The sequence below is a fragment of the Pagrus pagrus genome, assembly GCF_965226575.1.
Source record: "Pagrus pagrus genome assembly, chromosome: 7".
NCBI lineage: Eukaryota > Metazoa > Chordata > Actinopteri > Spariformes > Sparidae > Pagrus > Pagrus pagrus.
Window position 1 is genome coordinate 16,798,005 of NC_140191.1, and position 22,207 is coordinate 16,820,211.

A 22,207-nucleotide genomic window follows, 5' to 3' on the forward strand; every position below is an offset into this window, starting at 1 on the left:
CATAGCGTTCCCATAGTGTAATAGCTGTAGAAGAGGATCATTCAGATGAAAGGTGCAGCCCTACGCTAGTGATGATCGCTTGTAGCCTGGAGCACAGTGAATCACAGGTATGTGGTTAACAAGATTTGATTTGTCTTGTTACTTTTTACCCTGAAGGCCTTATCAAGTATTCAGTCTCTGTCTCTATGCACTTCCCATTAGTCCAGTTTTACCTTTAGGTGTGGTCAGTAGAGTGGAATTTTGCCAGGTACCATATAAACTTCCATGGAGAAGAAAACAATGGTGCCTTTTGTGAGAGTAGACACAGTTGCACCACAGCGTTCACAATCCTTCTACTTCCTTCTCTGAAATTGTGTTTCTGAGAGTGCCGCAGGTGCATGTCAACCTTCATCAGGATGCTATTTTAGCAGGAGAAGATTGCAAAACAATAACAGGCTTCCTTCTCACTCCTCTTTATTATGTATTTAAATGATTCCAATAGGATTAGTAGGTAGATGGTTGAAGCTGGTGACTGAAATAACAAGGATCCTCCAAAATTGAAATTCAAACATGCAGTATGCTACAGTATTAGTTGCTTATAGTGGTGCAATTTTCATGCACCTGTTTCTGGGAGAAAGAGATTGAATCTTCTAATATCTCAGCTGCAACATTCATTTTTTATTTTAGGGGGAGGCTGTCAAGATTCAGTCAATCAAAATCTTACAGCTTTCATTTGTATGGTTTAAAGAAGGGAAGAGACTGAGAGCACTGACAGCTATCACATTTCGGTGGCTTCTTTAGTCTTTGTTCTCTCTGTTGATGCTGCACAGCTGAGAGCTACTGCCTGCTGATAGATCACTGAGCTCCAGGTTACATCTGCTCCGTCTGTTATAAACCATATAGACAGTGTATGTGAAAGATAAAACCTGTGATTGCCAATACTGTATATTATAGATACCTTCCAGTGTCTTTCACTATAAACATAGAACATTTTATTTTTACAAATCACTTCTCATTACTTAATAGACAACAAACAGGAAGTTGGACTCACATGATGTTTGGCTTAATTTAACAGAGCTGTGAGTGAGTGTGACCACGGTCACTTGATGATGGAGGTTTTTTCCTTTTTTCCTACTCAGGATTCAAAGAGACAATTTTGCATTTGTATACTGTTTTAGGCAACGTTTTTGTTTGCAAAATGTACATTATGGACACCACTGAGGGAATTTGGCTCCTTAAAGTTCCCTGCAATTATACAGTAAACATATGAAAAGAAATTCGATGTTAGGCAAAAAGAGGGCAGCTGACAGTAGTTGCTGGATTTGTTTTGAGCTTTGATTAAGATTTGAAAGTATGATACAAAAGTCTAGGACAAGAGTGCCCTCTAGTGATTAATGAAGACCTGCACAGAAAATAACACTATCATCCAGTATCACATCACCAAGGCTGAGTGCATGCACAGGTTTGGTCTTCAGCACATGCATTATAAATATAATAAACATGAATTAACATAAAGTTCTGTTTATTTAGAAAACATTTATTTCATGAAATCAGTTTTTTTAAATGTATAATACTGTATGTTACATACATCTGTGGTGACATCAGTGCATGAATGATGGAAACATAAATAAATTATGGATGTACTTCTCTATAAAATGGCACAAAATGGAGCTGATGTAAATCAAAAGTTAGACAATACTGTTTAAATGTAGTGTAAAAATCAAAAGGTCCATGAACCGCCCAGAAACTAATTCACAATTCCTCAATTCATGGCACTATTTTGGAAGAAATTCATGAAACAAACAGCAGATTGTAGTTTTGCAAAGTAGATAAAATCAGTCCTTTAGAGCTCATCGTGTTGGTAGACGAATTCCCTCACAGTTATAAAACCATCTTTATCTTCATCCTCATTTTTGAAGATGTCCTCCACCATCACTTCATGATGTGTGTCATTAGGCGAGTATCCGTGTTTCTGAAATTCTTTCTTCAGGTACTCTTTCACCTGAAAAGCAGACAGAATAATGATAACATATACCAATAGGAAGAAATACATATAAGCTCTTGATACATCAAGAAAAGCAGTTTGGAAGAATTTCACACCTCCTCCTTGGAGAGCTTCCAGTCATCATTGAGATCCATCTCCCGGAAAGAGTCGTGTGACCTGGGACCATTTTGGATGTCCATGAGCTCAATGTCAAAAATGAGGGTGCTGCTTGGAGGGATCTTGCCTGTAGACAAACAGAAACATTAATGTAAGAGAAGCACAGATGTGTTTACACAGAAAGAAGGGGAGATCCGATGCAACAGACCCCCTCTGACATGTTTTTTTCATGTATACGTTACCTTTTCCTTCGTTGCCATATCCCAGAGATGGAGGGACAGTGAGTTTCCTGCGCTCTCCTTTGCACATGTCCTGCAGACCCTTATCCCAACCTTTGAGCGCCTCTCGGATCCCAAGAGTGAACCACATTGGATTTTTATCCCCATCGTTGCGGCTGTCAAGAGTCAGAAAGATCCATCACAGTTTCTTTGATAAAGAAAAGTGCAGTACACACAGAATTGATATGACAGATATGTCCAATAATAGTTGAATGGTGACCTCACTTAATGCTGAGGTGTGAATGGAGACTAGCACAGAGTCTGACAACTGCTGGGCTGCATCATTGTGTAGGTAATTAGATATATAGATTACAGCTTTATCAAGCAGGGACCCCATGCTGCCCCCATACTGCACAAGACTGTGACAAAATGACTCAACATGCAGCATTTTTACAGCTTCTAGCAACAAATTACCTGGAGTGAAACATGGTGCCATTGCTCTCCAAGAATCCGTCGTAGTGAACAAGTAGCATGTCTCCATATTTTGACTTACGGTAACACATAAAGGGTTTATGTAAAACTTCAATTTTCACTTCTGGCTCGGGCAGTTTCCTCCCAGTGACGGACACAAACAGTGAGGGCAATATCGAACAAATAGAAAAAAGAAGCATTGTGATAGACGATAGCTCACCTGCTAACCAAATTCACTAAAAGCTCATTTAAACGCTTCCATAAAATACTGTAACTAAAATAGATACATGGCAGGGATGTCAACTACGTGGCAGCCAACTTCTGCTATGAACGCAGCCACTGTTCAGCTGTCTGCCCTCCTCCTGCTACGATTGGATAAAACCACCCCTAAGCCCCGCCCTTAATATAAACTCTCTTATTCTATTGGTTCTCGGTTGTGACAATCGCCTCAATCAACACCCACACTACTTAAATCCCTCTGATGTAAGTGGGAGGGGCGTCGTCGGCTTCTCTCGTGATAGCTTAGAGCCCCATTCACGAAAAAGTTTACGCACTTTTATCTACGTAGCGGAGATCTAGAGCCGAGGACGCTACTCCACAAATCACACTCGGGGCCCGATGGAGTCGCTGCAATCAGCTGTGCATCATATCTTGTTATGATAAACAAGTAATGAACGGCAAAAACACATAATTAAACAATGGAAGGAATGCTGTATAAATGGACCAATTACATAAGCGGTAAGTCAAAAACACAGCGGGTGGGTGTTTTCGGTCGTAGCGCTCGTTTTAAGGCAGCTACTGTAGCTAGCATGACATCGTCATAGCGCACTGGTGTTGAGTTGATAGGCAACGGTCAAGCTAACGCTAGCAGTCAACTGTCGGAGCTTATACATCACGTTAATTTAACAAGTTTTGTCCGACTTTGCTTAGTGGTGCGTAACGAACTGGAAGCGAACCTTATTTATAAAGTCTTAACAGGTAGCGCTAGCTAATTTAGCTTGTTCCCACCATCTGTCATTATAATCTGATTTAACAACTGCTTAGCTGTTGCTAGCATAACGTAACCTAAGGTAACTCTTTGCAACTCCTCTTGACTTTTGAATACCCACGCTCATACTCCTACTCAGCGTTACAGAAATTATTCTTTTAAATAAAACGATTTTTTTGTTCAGGTTGGCAGCCTCGTTGGTTTGTGCTTGATGGAGGAACTTTGTCTTACTATGACTCTCAAGAAGATGCCTGGAAAGGCTGCAAGGGCAGCATTAAAATTTCAGTTTGTGAAATCCAAGGTTGGTATGGCTCACTTTTTCCTCTGTACTGTGTTTCATTGTGCAAGTGTGAGCACTTTGCTTCCTGCTGCTTTTTAGATGTAGTTCTGACAGGCATATTTCCTTTTTTCTTTTCTTCTTTTATCTAAAATTAGTTCATTCCTCTGACTCTACACGAGTTGACCTGACCATACCAGGAGAGCAGTACTTTTACCTCAGAGCCATCAATGCTGCTGAGAGGCAGAAATGGCTGGTGGCACTGGGAACAGCCAAAGCTTGCCTTACAGACAACCGGACAAAGAGAGAAAAAGGTATATGGATGCCATAAAATCCAAATATAGCATAGCATGGAGCCCTGTTGTAAAATACTGTAAATGTTTTCCCAAATGTTGACTCGTGTGCTGTCACTATTACAGAGCTCCAGGAGAACACAGAGGCGCTGAAAACTAAGATGTCAGAGCTCAGATTGTACTGTGACCTTCTTCTGCAACAAGTAAACAAGATCAAGGAGACTGATGAGCTAGGGGACACAGCGGAGGTATGGATGAGCCAATGAAATAAGAGAAGCTGCTGTTGGTGTGAAACTGCAGTGTAGGGTAACGCATTTGTAATTGATGTGTGCTCATGCTTACTAACTGACCAGACAAGCAGAAAATGTTCTCACAAGTACTTAAAAAAGAGTTTTGGCTTTGTAAAGTTGAGCAGATTTCAACACAACAACATATTTGTCAGGACATTCAGAGCGGTGCTGAGATCCATGGCAGTGTTAGCTAATATGTGTGTTTGTCTGCCCTTTTCAGACAGGCATAGACACTGGAAACATGGTGAAGTCTACATGCACAACTTTCCTTAAGACTCTAGAGGAATGCATGCAGATAGCAAATCGTACTTTCAGTACGGATATGGCAACACAGAGTCCACCAGGATCTCCTCCAGTAGCAGCCATCAAACCTCAGAAGGTATGTTACAATTCCTGTTTCTAATTGGATAATAACATCTTTGGCTTGTTGTCACAGATAAATATTTATAGTAATCCTCTCATGTCTTTTTTTTTTATCCCACAGATTAAGCCTGTCAATCATTTAAATCAGAACCTTGGAGAAAAGTAGGCTGCTTTTTCTTCTGTCATTATGTATTTATGTTGACTACACCGCTTCTCCATTTATCATTATGTGCCACATAAAGTAGCACTCAGAAAAGTGAGGCGTAAATAAAAAAACTTTTTAAATGTTTTTTGCTGATACAGTCATAGCTTGTTATAATGTGGCATTCCTGTGGTACTACACACTTACCAATGATATTTTCCTAAAAGAAGGTCATCCAAATCCATCAAGTTTTAGAATTAACACACTGCACTTAAATTCATTCCAGATGGAGAGAGTTGGGCGAAACCTCAGGAGACTCAATTGCACACGAGAGCCAGAGCCTCGACTCTGGAGCAGAGGGACCAGATGAGCCAGATAGACCAGAACACCATTCTTCCCCATCAGGTACGTCAGGTGTCCCAACTTCTCACCTTAAGTGCTCCTCTGAACTGGCAACCATTACTGCATACCATAAAATAGAGATCACACCGGCCTAAAGAGCAGTGGCTGTTGTGTGTTCATCATCTGACCTGATGTGGATAGATTATTGGCTTTTAGTGAGCGGACAGTGATGGATGCCCTGCTACATTATTGCATTTCCCTCAGCAGTACAAAGGGGAAGTTACTGCCGGTGAAGGAAAATAGGACCAGTTGTTTCCAATTTATTGTTTTAAGTTATCTATAAATATGTGTAAGACGCGTTAAACAATACAATAAAACAGATTTTTTTAAGGAAAATTGCCATTCTTCTTAAAGAGAAGATGATGAAAAACTAAAATCAGTTAGTGCTGCCATCTTGTAGCTCCTGCTTGCTCTGTCCTCAGTAAGCATAACACTAGTCCCATTAGGGTTTGGCCACAACTGAAACCAGTCACACCCTACCACACCCATGTGATGTTAGGTGTCATACTTAGACATTTCAACCTATAGAGGTGAATGCAGCAATGCTTAAACTCCTCACAAAATAGGGTCTTGCTCTTGAATTCTTTCATATAAGTTTACTTAAACAGTAAATTGAGGATGAGCATGAGCTTTGTCTCAGTGTTCCCTGCTAGTGGTTGTAGAGAACGAGTCTAAATGTTAGTTGTGCAAGCCACCAAAGTTCTGCTTTCACAATTTTTTACACCCAGTGTGATGAAACTGAGCTTTAAATCTGTTGTGATAGACATCTTGATTGACAGCATATTCTGTATGCTTGTTAGTTTTCAATCCTTTTGTTGTAAACATACTTTGCGCATGTCTTCTTTTTGTCTACTGTGACGCACAGACATTGATGAAGCCAACGGCAACAGCTCGGTCCACGAGGAGCCAGCTGATCCTACCTTACACACTACCCAGAATACCTCTGAGACTGAACACTACGAGTCACCAGCAGAGGGGGATGAGGACGGTGAAGCTGGTGATCAAGAGGAGACTGAACAAGAACAGAAGCACAAACTGGACCAAAGTCAAGAAGAACACGACAACAACAACAAGGAAGTTAACGCTGCTGTCGAGCCTCAGCACCAACAGGAAGCTGTTCCGGACCAAGAGGAGGCTCAACATGAAGGCGAGACTCGCAGAGATTCAACCGAGTCAGAAGACACAGAGCAGGTGGAAACTTTCTTCAGCACAATGAGTCACAGGTACGAAAATGCTACTCAGGAAGGTCACATCCTTTAGGACACACGACTGTATGAAGTTACTCTATGTGATATTTCACAATGACAGTATTAGGATTAACCAATCTAAGCTATATGTAGTATTTTTGAGGCACTGCACTTCTGCTGCACAGTTACTTACACAGTTTATGGAAATGTATTAATTGTTATTACCGTGTTGCACAGAGTAATTCTATAAGATTTGGAATATTTTAACTGAATCCATTTCAAGATGTCATGATCAGTGTTTTATATTAGTGTGTTCTCTCTTGATCACATGACACAGAGAGGCCCTCATCTGATGTTTCGGTTTGTAAAGCTTTTTTGTTTCACTCTGTATTTCAAAAATATTACACTTTCTTTTTTAAAAGACCTCGAAGAGTGTTACTGAACAATGGACTAGAGTGTTTATAATCATTTCTGTAATATTCGTAAATGTTATTATATTGGAGTTGATCTCTTTATTCAACTGCAAGACGGGGACTACAGTATGCACATTTTGGAGTTGTTATTTTAAAACTGACGAGACAGTTTTAGAGCATTAACTTGAGAAAATGAAAAGAAACGGCTCTGTGAAGTTGTAGGCAAAGTAGCAGAATAGTCTCAGGTATTGTCAGGCATAGAACTGCATGACACTGTGTGAATCCTTTCTCTGGTTGGTTTTGACCTTTGTACCCTTTTCTTTTTCTGTTTGATTTGATCAAATAAAAGTTGAAATGGCATACTTACCTCTAATACATTCTCCTGTTTGAATCTGTTCTACTTTTTTTAGATTTAGTGATATAAGACTGGACGACGACAATGGTATCCCTACTCAAGAGTTTTTGGACTCATGCTATGCAATAGTGCCTGTATTAGGTAGGCCGGTCACTTTTACTCTCTCCTCCTCTTAACCTGCAACTCTGTTCCTCTCTCTCATGGTGCCACACATGTGGTCATTTCACCCTTTATAACTTTTATAAGGAAATCTTCTTTCTGCTATTTTTCTTGTCATTTGTGCATGCTGTGTCATTCACATTGTCTGTGCTTAATGAGGTGGAGGCTTGCTGTCGTGGACTCATCATCATTCTTTTCTTTAATTCCTTCATTACTTGCCTCTGCACCTGTATGTCTGTCACTGGTTCCGTTTATTCTTTGCAGCCTATCATATGATTTGCTCATACATGTTCTTGTGTCTGCATGTGTCCTTGTCTTTGTGTACACGTCTGCACAGTGTCTGTACACATTGACAGGCGACTGACAAAAAAAAAAAAAAAGATGAAGATGGACACAAGAAGGTGCTGGCCAGCTTTTTCAGACTTGGCCCAATATTTAAGTGGAGAGGTTGGATTAGGATTGTTGGTCATCACAAATTCTCCAGTGGTATGTGGTATGACAGTCATGACAATAAAGCGAATTTGAATGAGAGTTTTGAAGATAAACTTTGTTCAATTTGCACACATGTAGTAATATTAGCCTGTGTTTCATATTCACCAGCAGTATACCAAGATGGCTTTTATAATAGTCCTGTTTAAGTTTCAAAATGCAATGAATTAAAGAATTTATTCTGAGTTTTGGAGATATCAGCCGTGGAGAGGTCTGCAGATGCTTTGAGCACCAACACCAAGTGTCATCTAGTTCAAGTATATTCCAGATATCTCAAACACCTCTACATCCGGTATCTCCAAAACTTGGGAACTCACAACAATCTAGATGGATAAACAGCACTACAGATGAGACAAAAAACATTTATTTGAGATTTTGTGGTGAACTGTCCCTCAAGTGCCGCTCATCTCCATTTGTGCTCTTCAGCCCTAATTAAATCTCTCCCATAAAATCTTGATACAGATCCAGATACCAGTGATATCTGTGTTTGATATCCTGTATGTCAGAATTGCTCAGGATATTAGCTCTGCTACAGGGACACAAGCCTCCATTATTCTCTCATCATATCTGCAGTCAGAAAGGTGAAATTTGCTTCTGAAGTTGTTGCACAGGGTTTTCTTTCCTCTTTATCATTGCTTAATAAACTACGGCAGCTGCATTGACTAACAGCCATAAGATCAAGATATAGGCACAACAAGATAATCTTCTTCATAAGCAACAAAGAAATGATCATGGATTCTCTCTTCTCAGACAAGCTGGGCTCCACAGTGTTTGCACCAGTTAAAATGGATTTTGTTGGAAATATCAAGGTACGTGAACATGTCATCAATCCGTTGACTTAAACCAGAATTCACTGTTCCACAAAAGACATCATTACATAGTTGTTCATCAAACAGATAAATCACAATAAGTACTTTATGATCATGTCCACATCTGCTGTGCACATGAATGCTCAACTCCTTGTTTGGCTTAAAAATCAAACATATAGCTTGTCACTCTTCTTATTCTTGCTCTGTCGGTGTACACAAGCTCAGATAACTGAGTAGAATCAGGATCTATTCCCTGCTCATGTCACTATATCACCCTCTCTCTTCACCCTGCAGAAAATTAACCAGAAGCTGATGTCCGACCCCGGCAACTTCCCCACCATTCAGTCCATCGTGCTGCATGAAGTCCACACAGGTGTTTCCCAGGTGCGCAACTCTGCCACCGAGGCTCTGCTGTGGCTCAGACGAGGCCTCAAGTTCCTCAAGGAGTTCCTGTCGGAGGTTAACGCAGGACAACAAGACATCCAGGGAGCGCTAAGTGAGTCTGACTTCTAACACAGACATCTACAAACAAATTCAAATACATGGATCGTTGACAATAATTTCATCACGTGTGTATTTTTCACCCAGATAATGCCTATGGAAAGACCCTTCGGCAGTACCACGGATGGGTTGTGCGAGGTGTATTTGCTGTAAGTATTTCTTACTCTCACCATTACTTTTCCCCTCTGAGGTCCATCTGTTCTTGTATTGTGACTGTTACATGCCTCTATTTTCCAGCTGGCGCTGAGAGCCGCCCCATCTTATCAAAGTTTCAGTGCCGCCTTGGTGTCAACAGAGGGCGACGAGCAGAAGAGCGGCTTCACCATCGGCATGCACAGGGACCTGGGAGTGTACCTGCCTGCGATGGAGAGGCAGCTGGGAATCCTGGATGTCCTGTATGAAGAATACAACCTGGAGTCGGATGAAGTGGTGTGAAAACATGAACAGAGAGAAATGATCCGACTTCAAGGAAAGACAGAACCTGGCTGCAGGGGCAGAGTAGTGGCTAACTGCTGAAGGAAGGTGCCTGATGCATCAAGAGCATCTCGTGTACAAAATGGTGTGAGCATGTCCCGTGTCAGTGTGAGGTGTTTCCAGTGGTTGTTAAACTCTACGACAATAGAGGGTCCAGGTTTGAAGAAGGTATTAATGTCTGTATTTAGGAGCCCACGAGGGGAAAAGCACCCATTAAAAATTAAGACATTATGGTTTGACATAAAATGTAGTTTCTGGGTCTTGTTTAAAAGACCACTGACAGTGTAGGGGTTTTCAGCCCTGTTATGCAGACTCATACCATAATGATTAATGGTGACATTTGTTTCTGGTGTACATTTTGTCACTGTATTGTGGCTTTTTATGTACTATACATGTTTGAAGGTACATAACCACAGAGTATTTGGCTCTAGTAACTTCTCTGGAAGATCATTTGTGATTGAACTGATCATAATGCAAACAAATGTTTAACCAAGACTGTCCCGTTTCCTTTGATTCATGACACAGGGTGTTACTTGCGACTAACACAAAGCACTATTTAACTACAAACAATGTCCGTTTGTTACTATGCCCAATATATGCCTTAAGTATGTGATGGAACTGCATACTTGGCTGACTTTTAGTGTATTAGGTAAACATGTTTTCTTGCACTGACTGTTGAAGTTAAGTGGAAATTATGATCAATATTGATTCCTTTCCCTGCTGTTTGACAATGTATTTGTTTTGTTTTACATCACTAACACGTTAGGAGCTGTTGCTCTAGAGACACTCCGCGGGACCAAAAAGGAAGGACTGTCATGTGAATGGCTTTAAGCCTCTGCTGCCTCCAACACACAAGAATGAAATAATACAGTGAAGCTGTTGAAGTACTGACAACTGCTGAATATTTATGTGGACATCCTCTGCACAAGCCTATGCATAGTATGCATTGTCACAATGTCTATTTATGTGTTAAGTTATAAAGACCACATTCATGTCATGGGGATCATGTCAGTCCTGCTCTTTGTGTGAATGTATGAACATTTGTATCCACAGAGCATGTTTATTGATTGCATGGTTTTATGTATTAGGTAACATAGGTGCCAATGGAAACTCTAAATATAGGCGAAGGCCTAGAATTAACCAAGTTAATAAATAATCCTGAAGGGGATAGATTTAAGTTAAGTACATTGCTTCTTCATCTCTGCACTGAATGGACATAAACATTCAGCAAGTCTTCTCTCCAGATTCTTCACCATCTTGTCCATGCACTGTTCTAAATATACAGTACTGAAGTGTTACCAGCTATACTCAATATTTTATGATGTCGATTCAACAATGATACAACGAGCGGTATGACTCCACCTCCCGGCCACGTTAAAGTTTGTCCCTATATTCACTTAGCCTTGCGGACAAAGCAGGAACATCCTCGTAGGGCTTTTGTAAACACCATGTAGTATTTGTAACTTTATTCTAACTTTTCTTTTTTAGTTTTCAGGAATGCGCAAAGTAATATTTCTTCGATTAAGTCATTTGCGGCAGGTTTACATAACTGGTGTACAACAGGTTGATTTCCTGTCGCAGTTTAATTCCACTGTTAATCCTGAAATTATGCTATTGTAATACTACAAACATTTGATTTGTTTTTTTCTATGATTGTATATAAGATGCTATTGGATTTTTACATAATAAATAATGAAGTCATCTCAGTGTGTGTCCAGTCCTGTTGAAGTCAAATATTTTATATCATGGTAAAATAACAATTGCAAGGTCCTTGTTCTTTATTTGAGTATTTGCATTAACTGCTTATTTATACCACACCACTAAATTTATTTGATAGGTTGAGTTATTAGTAACTTTGCAGATTGCATACTGCATCAGAACCAAAGTAGCATTTTTTTTTCAATTATTTTATCAGAAATTAGATTAAAAAAACAAACATTAATTCCAGTTATCAGAAAGTGAATATCAGATTTGATCATTTTATTGAATGAAATTCTTATTTCTTCACATTCTTTGATAACTTAAGTTATTTTTAATTTTAAACTGAAATTTTTACATATTGCGCCTTGAACATCGGTAAATAGTCTACATTCTGCTGTCTGCAGTTGTGCCCGCTTCAGTTTTCTGCCATCACTGTAACAAAGCCCAACCGAGAAGTGTTCACACATTCAGCCTCCATTTTTATTGTTGCCTGCGTGCTTTTGCAAAGCCTGATGGTTCTCATTAAAATATCCTCAGATCAAATTAAAAAGTCCTTGAAATTGATGTTTAAGAACAAATGGGAACCCTGTCTACATTTATCTTATTAACCAAACCCATCAATGGGTAAGCAGTAGATGGTAAATCTGCGCAGGTGTTCTAGCTTAAACAACAGCGGCACTGAGCTTTAGTAACACCTTGGCATACCTTGTTGTCTGTGTTTGAGTGTTTTGCATGTGCAAGCAGTAGTGTGTCCCCTGCCAAGACCACAGCACCCTGCATGCCAGCCATTCCTGCCTATAGGTCAGGGATTTTCACTTGGCTCAGGCCAACAGCTGGGTCCCTGCCCGCTTCCTGTCCCTGTAGCCTCCTTTGCATTGCCTTAATGTAACGCTACACCACCCAACCTGTACCAAAATAACCCCTTTTGTTGGAAAAAGTGTTTGATTTCAGATCCTCAACTTAATACCTGTGAGAGCTCAAAATAGATCCTGCTTCTTAACTGTTCAACTTGATGACCCTTGTCTTTGAGAGAGGGAAAATTATTCAAACAGCTATAAGAAGATAAATTAATTTGTACCTAAGAGAACTTCCCAAGCTCCACAAATAGAAAACTTGACTTGGGGGGGATTCTTCTGTGTGTATGCACGGCAGATCTTTTCATTACAGAGCAGCAGACTCAGGTTGGACACTGCATCTCCAGTGACATTTAGTGCTGCACTGAGACATCTGTGCTACAAATCTGATTGGCCTGGTCAGGGGAATGCACCTGATGGGATGAATACACCAAAGTAAGCTTTTACTCGGGCATCTCAGCAGACAAATTATCCTGATGTGATTTAGAAAAAGAAATACGGCATGCTAATAGAGTTACGTGGCCGAGTCCCGGCCTCGAGCATCTGTGCTGCAACGCTGGCTGGCTGCCCATGCCCAACCTGTATCGCCGTGCCACATCTCCAGGCACGGACCGGGCTCCATCGAGACAGAATGAAAAGCCAAAAACTCATTGCCATGTCTGAGAAAACGCCGAGACTTCACTGTGCTGTCTGTTTAATCTAACGCAGCACTTTGCAAGAAGCTGCTGACAGCATCAATTTTTTTTTCTCCACTTGATAGATATCTGCTTTTTTTTCTTACAGTGAGTGCTCTGAAAGGACATCAATAGCATCTCTATCACTGTCTGTGGCTTTTTGCACAGCGTCCAATCACTGTCACTGCCTGCTCACGACAGATAGAAATCAGAGCTGCTGACAAACCACTGACTCAAATCTAAAGATGAGAGTGAAAAGCTTTGAATGAATGTTTTATTTTCATCTCTTTTTTAAAACGACCCACAGCTACTGTATAAATCATATCGGAGTAATGAAACAAAAATGAACTTTCACCATCCCAGCCACAGTGCATACTACATTTCATAAAGCCTTACAGTACGTTACCACATGCATGTTATGTTTCAGCGTACACAGTACAGGGTACAGCACAGCAGCCACAGACAGAACATTCAACATAATTTCCAAAAGGTATTTCAGCTGTGTGCATGGCACGGTTCGTCACTATCATACATACAGTACTTTGCTACACTCCGGGCAGAGCAAGACTGATATCTCTTAAGACACCTGCTATGCTGATGAATGCAATGATTTACAAAATGTCTGACAAAAGCCTTGGTTTCACACACATAAGCGAGGTATCACAGAGCATGCGGAGACAATATAGTAACAGTCTTAAACTTTCAATTGCTTTTACACTTGAGAACACCTGACTACATCTAAGTATGGCTGAGACAAGCTCTCCCTTGGCACCGCGACTCATACAGTAGCTTATGGAAAAATGTCAGCTTATATCGGCACAGTCCAGCAGACTACATCTACACTGTTAAGTTTACTGTTGAGTTTCTGTATATACTGTAAGACAGAAAGACTGGATAAAGAGGTAATAGAGTAAATACAGTAATGACCAAAGAACAGACTGGAATTGAAATTCCTCCCCCTTTTAGCAGCTAACAGACTATTCCAGCCTTTTTTCCTGTGCAGTGAGAAAATTTAAGAACATAACAGTTTCAAGCCTTCACATACGGTATATTTCATTTCTCACCGAAGCACAGGGAGGAAACTTGATCGCACCCGGAGGACTGCACCTTGTGGATACTTTAAAGCTCTTGTTTGAGTTGCCTGTGTGCTTCAGCGTACAGTCACTGCCATTTCATTTACAAAGAGAGTAGTGGAGGAGGCCTGTGTGGAGCTACATGTTGGTTCCTGAGAAATGTTTGGATTTATGAAACCTTGTCCAGTACAGTCCCACCACAAGCCAAGTCGGCCTCTGAAGAAGTGGCCTTGTGGTATAACAGTCTCACTGAAATATGCAGTGCATAATTCATGCACTACATCCACCTCTAACCAGACATATTGATCTGACTGCAACTGAAATGTTTGATGTGTTATTGAGACTATACAGTGCGAACCTTGTTGTGGCAATAGTAAGTAAAGTGATAGGTTACATGCTCGGATAGTGACAGCTGCTGTCATGGTCTCAGTAATCACAGCCTCATGCAAATGCTGTGCAGTAGAATACCTGAGGCCACGGCTCTGGATGTCCTACTGCCTTCTCTTTCTCAACAGTAACTGGGTCAAGATTAACTCGCCTCTGGCCCGGCTACTGCTCCTCTGCAACATCTCCCACTGGCACTTGATTAAGTCTCTGCATGGCTGTCGCACAACATGTTGCATCCAGAGGCTGATTCCGGTCCAATCGGGCATGGTGAGGTGAGGAGGCCGGTCTTAAGTCCTGCTTGTTAAGACGGAGTGCAGTCAGTTGTCCTGTGCATTTCCTATGTGTGGGTGAAGGTTTTCACCTTCACTGACTGAGCATAACTCCAGGGAGCTACGTGGCATCTCAGCAGCAATACAGAGGAGTTACATATATGTGTTTTGTTTTTCATCATTAAACCATTGGTTGCCTCTACCTTCAGAGTCTCTTTTCTTGGAGCGTTATTTTTTTTTTTGCATGAAAAATATTCCTGTTATGTGTCACACAGAGGATCCTGCTGCACAGTCCAGCTCCCTCCTCAAGTGAAGTACTTGCAGTTTGTGGAGTCAATAACACAGTGCGGTGTGCACTTGAGGTGACCGTATGACCTGCAAATAAGAGAAAGAACCTTTCGGTCATGAAAACACAAACAGGCAGCAAAGAGTTTATGTCAACATGAAGTTGTAAATTGTGCTTACCCTGGAAGATATGAATTACATGTCTGGTATCCAAAGTCCTTTCCATCACACTCCTCAGCCCCCTCATAGCGGTATCCGTCTCCACAGTAGGCATGTTTACACTCTGTGGAAAGGGGAGACAACAGAGGTGGAGGGGTCACGCTATATGTGTACAGCAAAGCACAACTAAGGAGCTATAATAGACCACCGAACATAGACGCATGACTTACTGACGCAGCCGTCGGTGACGACTCTGTTCCTGTCATCACACTCCTCCCCAGTGGAAATCTGCACAATCCCGTCACCGCAGTAACCTTCGTCGTCAGGTGCGTTTTCCATGGACTGGAACGGCGTCAGCTGGAATGGAAAAGTCTTTTACAGAGTTTAAAAAACATGAACAAAAAGGAAAAAACTGCTTGAAAAAATAATAAAATTCTAAGATTTTGCTGCATGCAATGATACCTGGATTGGCAGCCAGCCATCGATGTCTTTGAAATAGAGAGATCTCTGATCTTTGCGGAATGCAAGAGCGTTATCTGTGTGAAGACGCTCCAGTTCTTCCTCGTTGCTCACAACGAATATCTGAGCGAAAGGCCAAGTGAGGAAATGGTTTCAATATTTAGTGCATTTTGAGTCCCGTTGGAGCGCAATTCTGAGATATTGAGCATTAAAATTTCATTTCCGAGTTGGCAATATGGTCTCAAACCAATATCCATCCCTCCTTTTATCCTTGAAAACTTTTTATCTTTAAATTATTCACTCAGAAGTTATTAAAACCCAGTAACCCCAGGGTTTCTAAAAAAAAAAACACCAGAGAAAATAACAGCATAATTAGATAATATCAGAGATTTTAAATACACACAGTATATGCATTCTGATAAAAAAAAAAACCTTAACATTTTAATTGTAATAACTGTATCTGCATTAATTTGACTATTAATTCCTCACCGCCGGGACTTTGGGGTAATTTCCTCTGGAAGGATAATCATCATACGATGAACCACTGACAGAGCCGCAGTTACACTTTCCAGGAGGCCCTGGTGGACCACGTGCACCCTTTGTTCCAACCATGTACAGTCCTAAACATATACAGAGAGGAAAACAACATTATATAAATACACACAAAGCAATAAAAAAGATAAAAAAGGCAACACATTTCGTGCCAAGTAAAAATATTTCAGGCTGAGTGAGCTACAGTACAGTGAAGTGTTGTTGAGAAAACAGGATATAGTAGCTAACATAAATACTGTATGTAATGAAATGTATCTTTGATTCATCTATCAAGAAGCAAACACAATCAACTTAGTTCACTTGGAAACTTAATCAAGACAACAAATGTCACATTAATGATCTGGTGACACAATACTTGTAAGGGCGTCTCGCCATCTGCGAAACCATTTTAGCCACATGATGTCATGATGACAGCATCGTGTTTCACCTCAGGGGATAAAGTTTCTCTGGTGCTAAATAAGACTACCGGCGTTACCTCTTACACTGCTCTAAAGTGTGCTTCCTTTTGCTGACACAGGTTTGTTCCTCCTCACGCTGGTTGCACAGCGTTTCACACAAACACAAACAGTGCAGAGTCACACACAAACCAATCGCTTCAACTAATCCATACATGTAGATTTATGGTTAAAGATCTCACCTGTGGCAGGTGAACCAGGAGGACCAGGGTGGCCAGCAGGTCCCTGTGGGCCTGCGGGTCCCATGGGACCAACTCTGCCTGAATCTCCTTTCACTCCCTAAAACACAATCAAAATAAAACATTAACATTTCTTTACATTATGTTTCAAAGAGCACAGAGCACAGAAAATAATTTTTTGCATGAACATAAATATAATTTTGAGGGGAAAATTATTAACTTACAAATAATAATTTCATTTGTGCAACAAAAATCTACTGCTCTTAATAAATTGCATGCATGTTTACTTTGATCCGCATACAGAAAGTGCACAATAATTATCTCCCTCACTCTGTGTGCTTTCAATTTTGCCTGCATGCTTAATACATTTTCTCTGCAATATATACTTTTACTGTGCTCAAAATAATCAATCAAACACTAAAAATGGAGGCACAAATACAACAAAATAATACTGTTTTAAAACAGCGCAACAAGAATGTCACATTTCCACAATCACCTCACCTGCTTGCCTCTCTTCCCTGGTGGGCCTGTGGGTCCTCTGTTTCCTGAGATTCCAGGTTCGCCCTTTGGACCCATTTCACCCTGCACAACAAATCAGATCAACTCAGCATTCAGTTTGGTCAGATTTGGAAAATTCTGCGGAGGAAAATTCAGAAATTCCTTCTTGTTTTGTTGTGTTCCTCACTTTCTGTCCAAGCATTCCTGGGAAACCCATTCCACCCTGTGGATAAAGAACGGGAAGCTACTGTCAGAATATATCCACTTCAGCACTTTGATTCACAAGAACCCACTGATAAACTTTGCCCACCTTGTCGCCTTTCATTCCACTCTCACCACGATCACCTCGAGAACCCTGATGGAGCAGATTACAACGTGTTACATAACATACACAACAGAGAGCCGTACAATATATATATATATACATCATTTCTTTTTGCATTTTCTATCAAATAAAAACAGCCACATACCTTTTCCCCTTTATAACCAGGTAAACCCTAAAAATAAAGATCAGAGATATTAAATATCCAGGATGAAATAAAGTAGTGTGAAGGTGAGATCATCCCAGATCAGCGTGGTACATATTGTAGATCATACCCGTGGCCCAATTGGTCCTCTGGCTCCTGGTAAACCCATCAGCCCCGAGTCACCTTTCTCACCCTGACACGGGAGAAAAACATTAAGAAATAAGACAAATGTGGATTAGCTTCATTTTCAGGAGAAGTTAGGAAGGCAGACTTATTGAAAAGGTTGTTTTCATGTTACAAAAGTATTTCATTGTGCAAATAGGGACACAAATTGTCACTAATTCTCATCCATCCTACCTTATCTTGGCACTTACTGGTCTCATGTCATGTCATATATTGCATCATCTACATTATGAGGTCTGACTTACTCACTTTGGGCCCACTTGGTCCCGGCCATCCAGCTGGTCCCTGCTTCCCAGGAAGTCCAGGCGGACCTGTCCGACCCTGACAGGAGAAATCGATTTTTACACAGATACAGAAATACCTTATAAAGGACTAATAAAACACTTGCTGCCACAGCTGAAGAAGCAGTTAATGAAATCAGGGCCTCTTACGCCTGTTTGCTTTGCGAGAAATCCGAGTGCAGGATTTGCTGCATAAGCTGACAGCCTGCTTGCCACAGTATTTATCAGACGCTGCTGCACATGTAGAGGGAGAATGACTTTAACGAGCCCTGTCACTTTGCTCTCTTTAATTAAATGATGGGCTGTATATAGAACAGGAGCTCGTGCTTGTGGGAAATAAAATGATTTATGACCTGGCTGAAGCACTAAGCTAAATTGCACTGCAGTGCTGCAAAGCTGCTCAGTCAGGCCAGCAGCCAGCTGAAGCTCTCCCACTGGGCCGCTTTCACTGCTCAACCACCACAGAGGCTGATCATTCAGGGAGGTCGCTTCTCTCTCGCCTGCCCTGATCAAACGTCAGTCCTAACAGAGAGGGAGGTGTCTTTGAGGGGTCAACTGAGGCAATATGCTTCTGTGAGAGAGAGGAGACCTGCATGTTAACTCCGCCTGCCATCGAAACAGCCCGTCTCAGCAGCTCTGCATCCCTCGCATCCTGACTGTCACTGTGGCAGTGCTGTCTCCTGTCAAGGTTGCCCACAATCTCTTGATGCACACGGCCAGGCACCAGCAGCTCTGACTTACAGCTAGCGAGCAGGCGGAGGCACTGTATCTCATTTTTGAGTAAATCCACTTAGCGGGGAATATGGAGTGATTAATGGGGACTCTCACCTTTCGCCCAGGTCTTCCGATTTCTCCCTGACGACGGGATGTGGAGGAGGGGGACAAGGACAGCGTTTATTTAATACACTTCCAGCATGTGCAACAGGTCAATTAGACTTTAGCTTAGAAAATGAAGAGTAGCTTATAATGAGCTGCCTGAATGAGATGAGAGTAGAACATACGGAGGTAAACTGCTTACCTTTTCTCCCTTGGGCCCTCCTATCCCAGGTAATCCAGGTGGACCCTGATGAACATAAAAAAATAAATAAATATGACAATGGCTCATAAATTACAGAGATACCTATCTAAATCAACTTTATCGTCCACACCATCCCGACCATAGAGTCATGTCTGCTGCAGTTTCAATTAGCTTAAGGCTGAGTAGCCACTATTGATTTAAAAAGTGCCTCCTGGGTCCCTTTTGATATACTGAAACGCTGCTGCAGTCTAGCTGGTGCTGTAACAGCCAGAGATGGGCAAAGCTTTAACAACAATTTGGCAAATCTGCAATTTAACAGAGGAGAAGGTTCGGTTTATAAGCACCTATGGCACCAAAATGTTTTAATATCTTTCATCACTAGAGTACACAAACACACGCTTGTGTTGGTAATCCCTGGAATTTACGCAACCCAGTATGCCTTTCCAGGCAGACTGCTCTTCGGACAGTTTCTGAGAATGATGTGTGGCACACTGGCAGGCAGTGGAAAAAGGCTATTTGTGTCTGAGCTAAATGTAGAGCGTTAATGGGCTGCTGTGTTACAAGGGCCAGAGAAATCCCCATCTTATGCTCTGCAGGAACTCTCAAGTTGGAGAGGAGATGGGGGTAGGATTAGTGCTGGAGTACTAATTCTTAGCACCTTGAACTCATGCAGACCCCAACATGAAACGTATGGAAGTCAGATTGTAGGTGTGTTGGAATGAGCAGAGCTAACAGGGATGCTTTTGGGAAGAGTCTGGATCCTACCTCAATGCCAGGTGGACCAGCAGGCCCTCGGGGGCCTTGGACACAGGCTGAACCTTTGCCCTCATTGCTCAGCTCGCCCGACACACCACCATGATGTGAAATGTCATCAATCTGTAAAATGAAAATAAAAATAAAAGTTTGCATTTTTTTTACATCTTTGACGCAAATGCTGAATAAAGGAGAATCGACAGAATGACACCTTTACGATTTTTATAGTGATGTTTGAAATTCATCCCATTCTTGATACAACAACTCCCAACCAACGACTGGTTAACCCCTCTCTTCCTGCAAACACGTCCCTCCATCTGAGCATTTTAACAGTGTCATTAAGGGGTCAAAAGGTAGCAAGTGTGGCAGTTTGGATATCACCCAAGGACATATCATCAGACAGATATTCCACAATAGAAAGTCACATGACTTTGGACTCACATGAGCGTGGCGGCGCCAAAGTGAAGGGGGTGGAGGAAACAGTGGGGGTGGAGGCGGACTCAGTAAACAGCATGGGCTGAACCTCTTCTGCTGCTCCTGGGATCTGAGAGCTGTGCAAGGTGTGCATGCAGTCACACAAGAAGTGATGCCGAGGTGTAGGAAATTAGAAGAAGACAGTCAGAGGAGGGCATGTTAATGTGTTGTCAAGACACATGGACATGCACAGGCAACTGTGCCTCATAGACTGTGACAAATTGTGAAAAAGAAACCCCATATATACAGTAACAAATGGACAAATCAAAGAGGTTAGTTCATGCAGGAGCAGCATAAGTAAGAAGGGAAACAGGTGCAAACTATCAGATCATAAGACCCGTCCGGCTGAGTTCCTAAAGCTGGACACAGATATGAAGTGACTGTGCCTCTCACTGAAGGACTGGAGCTGGTCTCGCTATTTATAGAGGCATTTCCACTCTACCTCATGGGCGACAAGAAAATCAAAACAAGCGTATTTCACAAAGATAATAAGCTCAGAACCAATCCTAAAACTAAACATGCAGTATCCATGCTTTTTTACAGTACAACTCTCTCAACACCTGTGCATGCATAGCACTGTATGTACAGTACAGTACAGTACAGTACAGTACACACACCTACACAGACACACACACACACACAGACACGCTCATTCTTACCTGCTGGGAATGCAACAAAGCTGTCCAAAAAAGAGGACTGAGCCAGGCCATAACAAAACCACAAAGGCAGATACAGTCCAAGTGTTAGAAGAGTCATGCTGCTCCAGATAGTTGCCTGACTTTATTTCTGAGCCACAGCAGCTCTCACACGCTGCCTTTCTCTCTCCCTCTCTCCTCACTGTCCTCTCCCTCTGCTCCCCTCCCTCTCCGCTCTGCCTCCTTTACGCCCTCACAAGAGGGTACGCTGACCAATGCCCATTAAATCTTTCCTCTGCATCAGTGCGCGCTAAAATTACAGGAGACAGCCCGCCAGCTGCTTCGGGTGCCAATATTAGATCTCTACTACTGCAGGGGGGTGCCTTTTGTTGTTTCCACTGCTCTCGTGGGGAGACTTGAAGTGACCAAGCCACAGTGGGCTTTTTCAGCAAGAGATTCAAAAAGGATCCTGCATGAAGCCGTCTCCTGTGCACCCTGAGACAACTCTCATCAGTGTCTTGTGTCTCTCTTTGTTTATTAAGTGCATCTCTGTTTATGCAGTAAACTGTGCATCCCCCCAGTGCACTGTGGCATCCATTTGGTCCAGACCTGATTGGTTTTATTGCCCAGTCTGTCCCACAGAATTAAGTGTCTGCATTTCCAAGGAGGCTCTCTGAGGGATGTGAGAGCTGTAAACAAAAGTGGAAATACAGGCAACATCACTTCTCAACCAGTCATGAAACTTGATATTAATTAATACACAATACAAACATAAATCTAATAAAAATTGATCATACTGTGCACTCATCGCTGCATAAAAATAAAAAGATATTACATAACATTTTCACCGCTGCTATCGTCTATCCACTTGTTTCAAGGTGTTCCTGGCAAGGTGTGAATTTAAAGGAGGGTGTAAATGTATTAATGCATATATGCGATT

At 41.6% G+C, this 22,207-nt stretch overlaps 3 protein-coding genes across 4 annotated transcripts; 1 reads left to right on the top strand and 2 right to left on the bottom strand.

Annotated features, from left to right (window-relative positions):
- Positions 1-1,182: 1,182 nt before the first annotated feature.
- fkbp14 (FKBP prolyl isomerase 14) lies at positions 1,183-3,119 on the bottom strand. Its single transcript, XM_084357242.1, has 4 exons — positions 2,773-3,119; positions 2,323-2,474; positions 2,080-2,207; positions 1,183-1,981 (listed from the first exon to the last, which is right to left on the bottom strand). Exons 1-4 carry the CDS (start codon positions 2,967-2,969, stop codon positions 1,823-1,825), a joined length of 636 nt encoding a protein of 211 aa, XP_084213368.1. The 5' UTR covers positions 2,970-3,119; the 3' UTR covers positions 1,183-1,822.
- A 118-nt stretch (positions 3,120-3,237) lies between these two features.
- Positions 3,238-11,617, top strand: plekha8 (pleckstrin homology domain containing, family A (phosphoinositide binding specific) member 8). Its single transcript, XM_084357241.1, has 13 exons — positions 3,238-3,507; positions 3,942-4,058; positions 4,193-4,348; positions 4,454-4,575; positions 4,838-4,996; positions 5,102-5,142; positions 5,409-5,527; positions 6,390-6,747; positions 7,535-7,620; positions 8,878-8,936; positions 9,231-9,432; positions 9,525-9,586; positions 9,675-11,617. The coding sequence occupies exons 1-13, from the start codon at positions 3,468-3,470 to the stop codon at positions 9,870-9,872; spliced, it is 1,719 nt and encodes a 572-aa protein (XP_084213367.1). The 5' UTR covers positions 3,238-3,467; the 3' UTR covers positions 9,873-11,617.
- A 1,769-nt stretch (positions 11,618-13,386) lies between these two features.
- Positions 13,387-22,168, bottom strand: colq (collagen-like tail subunit (single strand of homotrimer) of asymmetric acetylcholinesterase). 2 transcript variants are annotated; one of them, XM_084357384.1, is made up of 17 exons: positions 21,292-22,168; positions 20,600-20,709; positions 20,171-20,281; positions 19,406-19,450; positions 19,216-19,242; positions 18,356-18,427; positions 18,054-18,116; positions 17,927-17,953; positions 17,767-17,811; positions 17,644-17,679; positions 17,460-17,540; positions 16,962-17,058; positions 16,262-16,392; positions 15,776-15,895; positions 15,544-15,670; positions 15,335-15,437; positions 13,387-15,244 (listed from the first exon to the last, which is right to left on the bottom strand). In XM_084357384.1, exons 1-17 carry the CDS (start codon positions 21,386-21,388, stop codon positions 15,175-15,177), a joined length of 1,362 nt encoding a protein of 453 aa, XP_084213510.1. In that variant the 5' UTR covers positions 21,389-22,168; the 3' UTR covers positions 13,387-15,174. The 2 variants fall into 2 exon arrangements, with proteins under 2 accessions (XP_084213510.1, XP_084213509.1); XM_084357383.1 differs by having other exon boundaries at positions 15,544-15,685.
- Between the last annotated feature and the right edge of the window lie 39 nt (positions 22,169-22,207).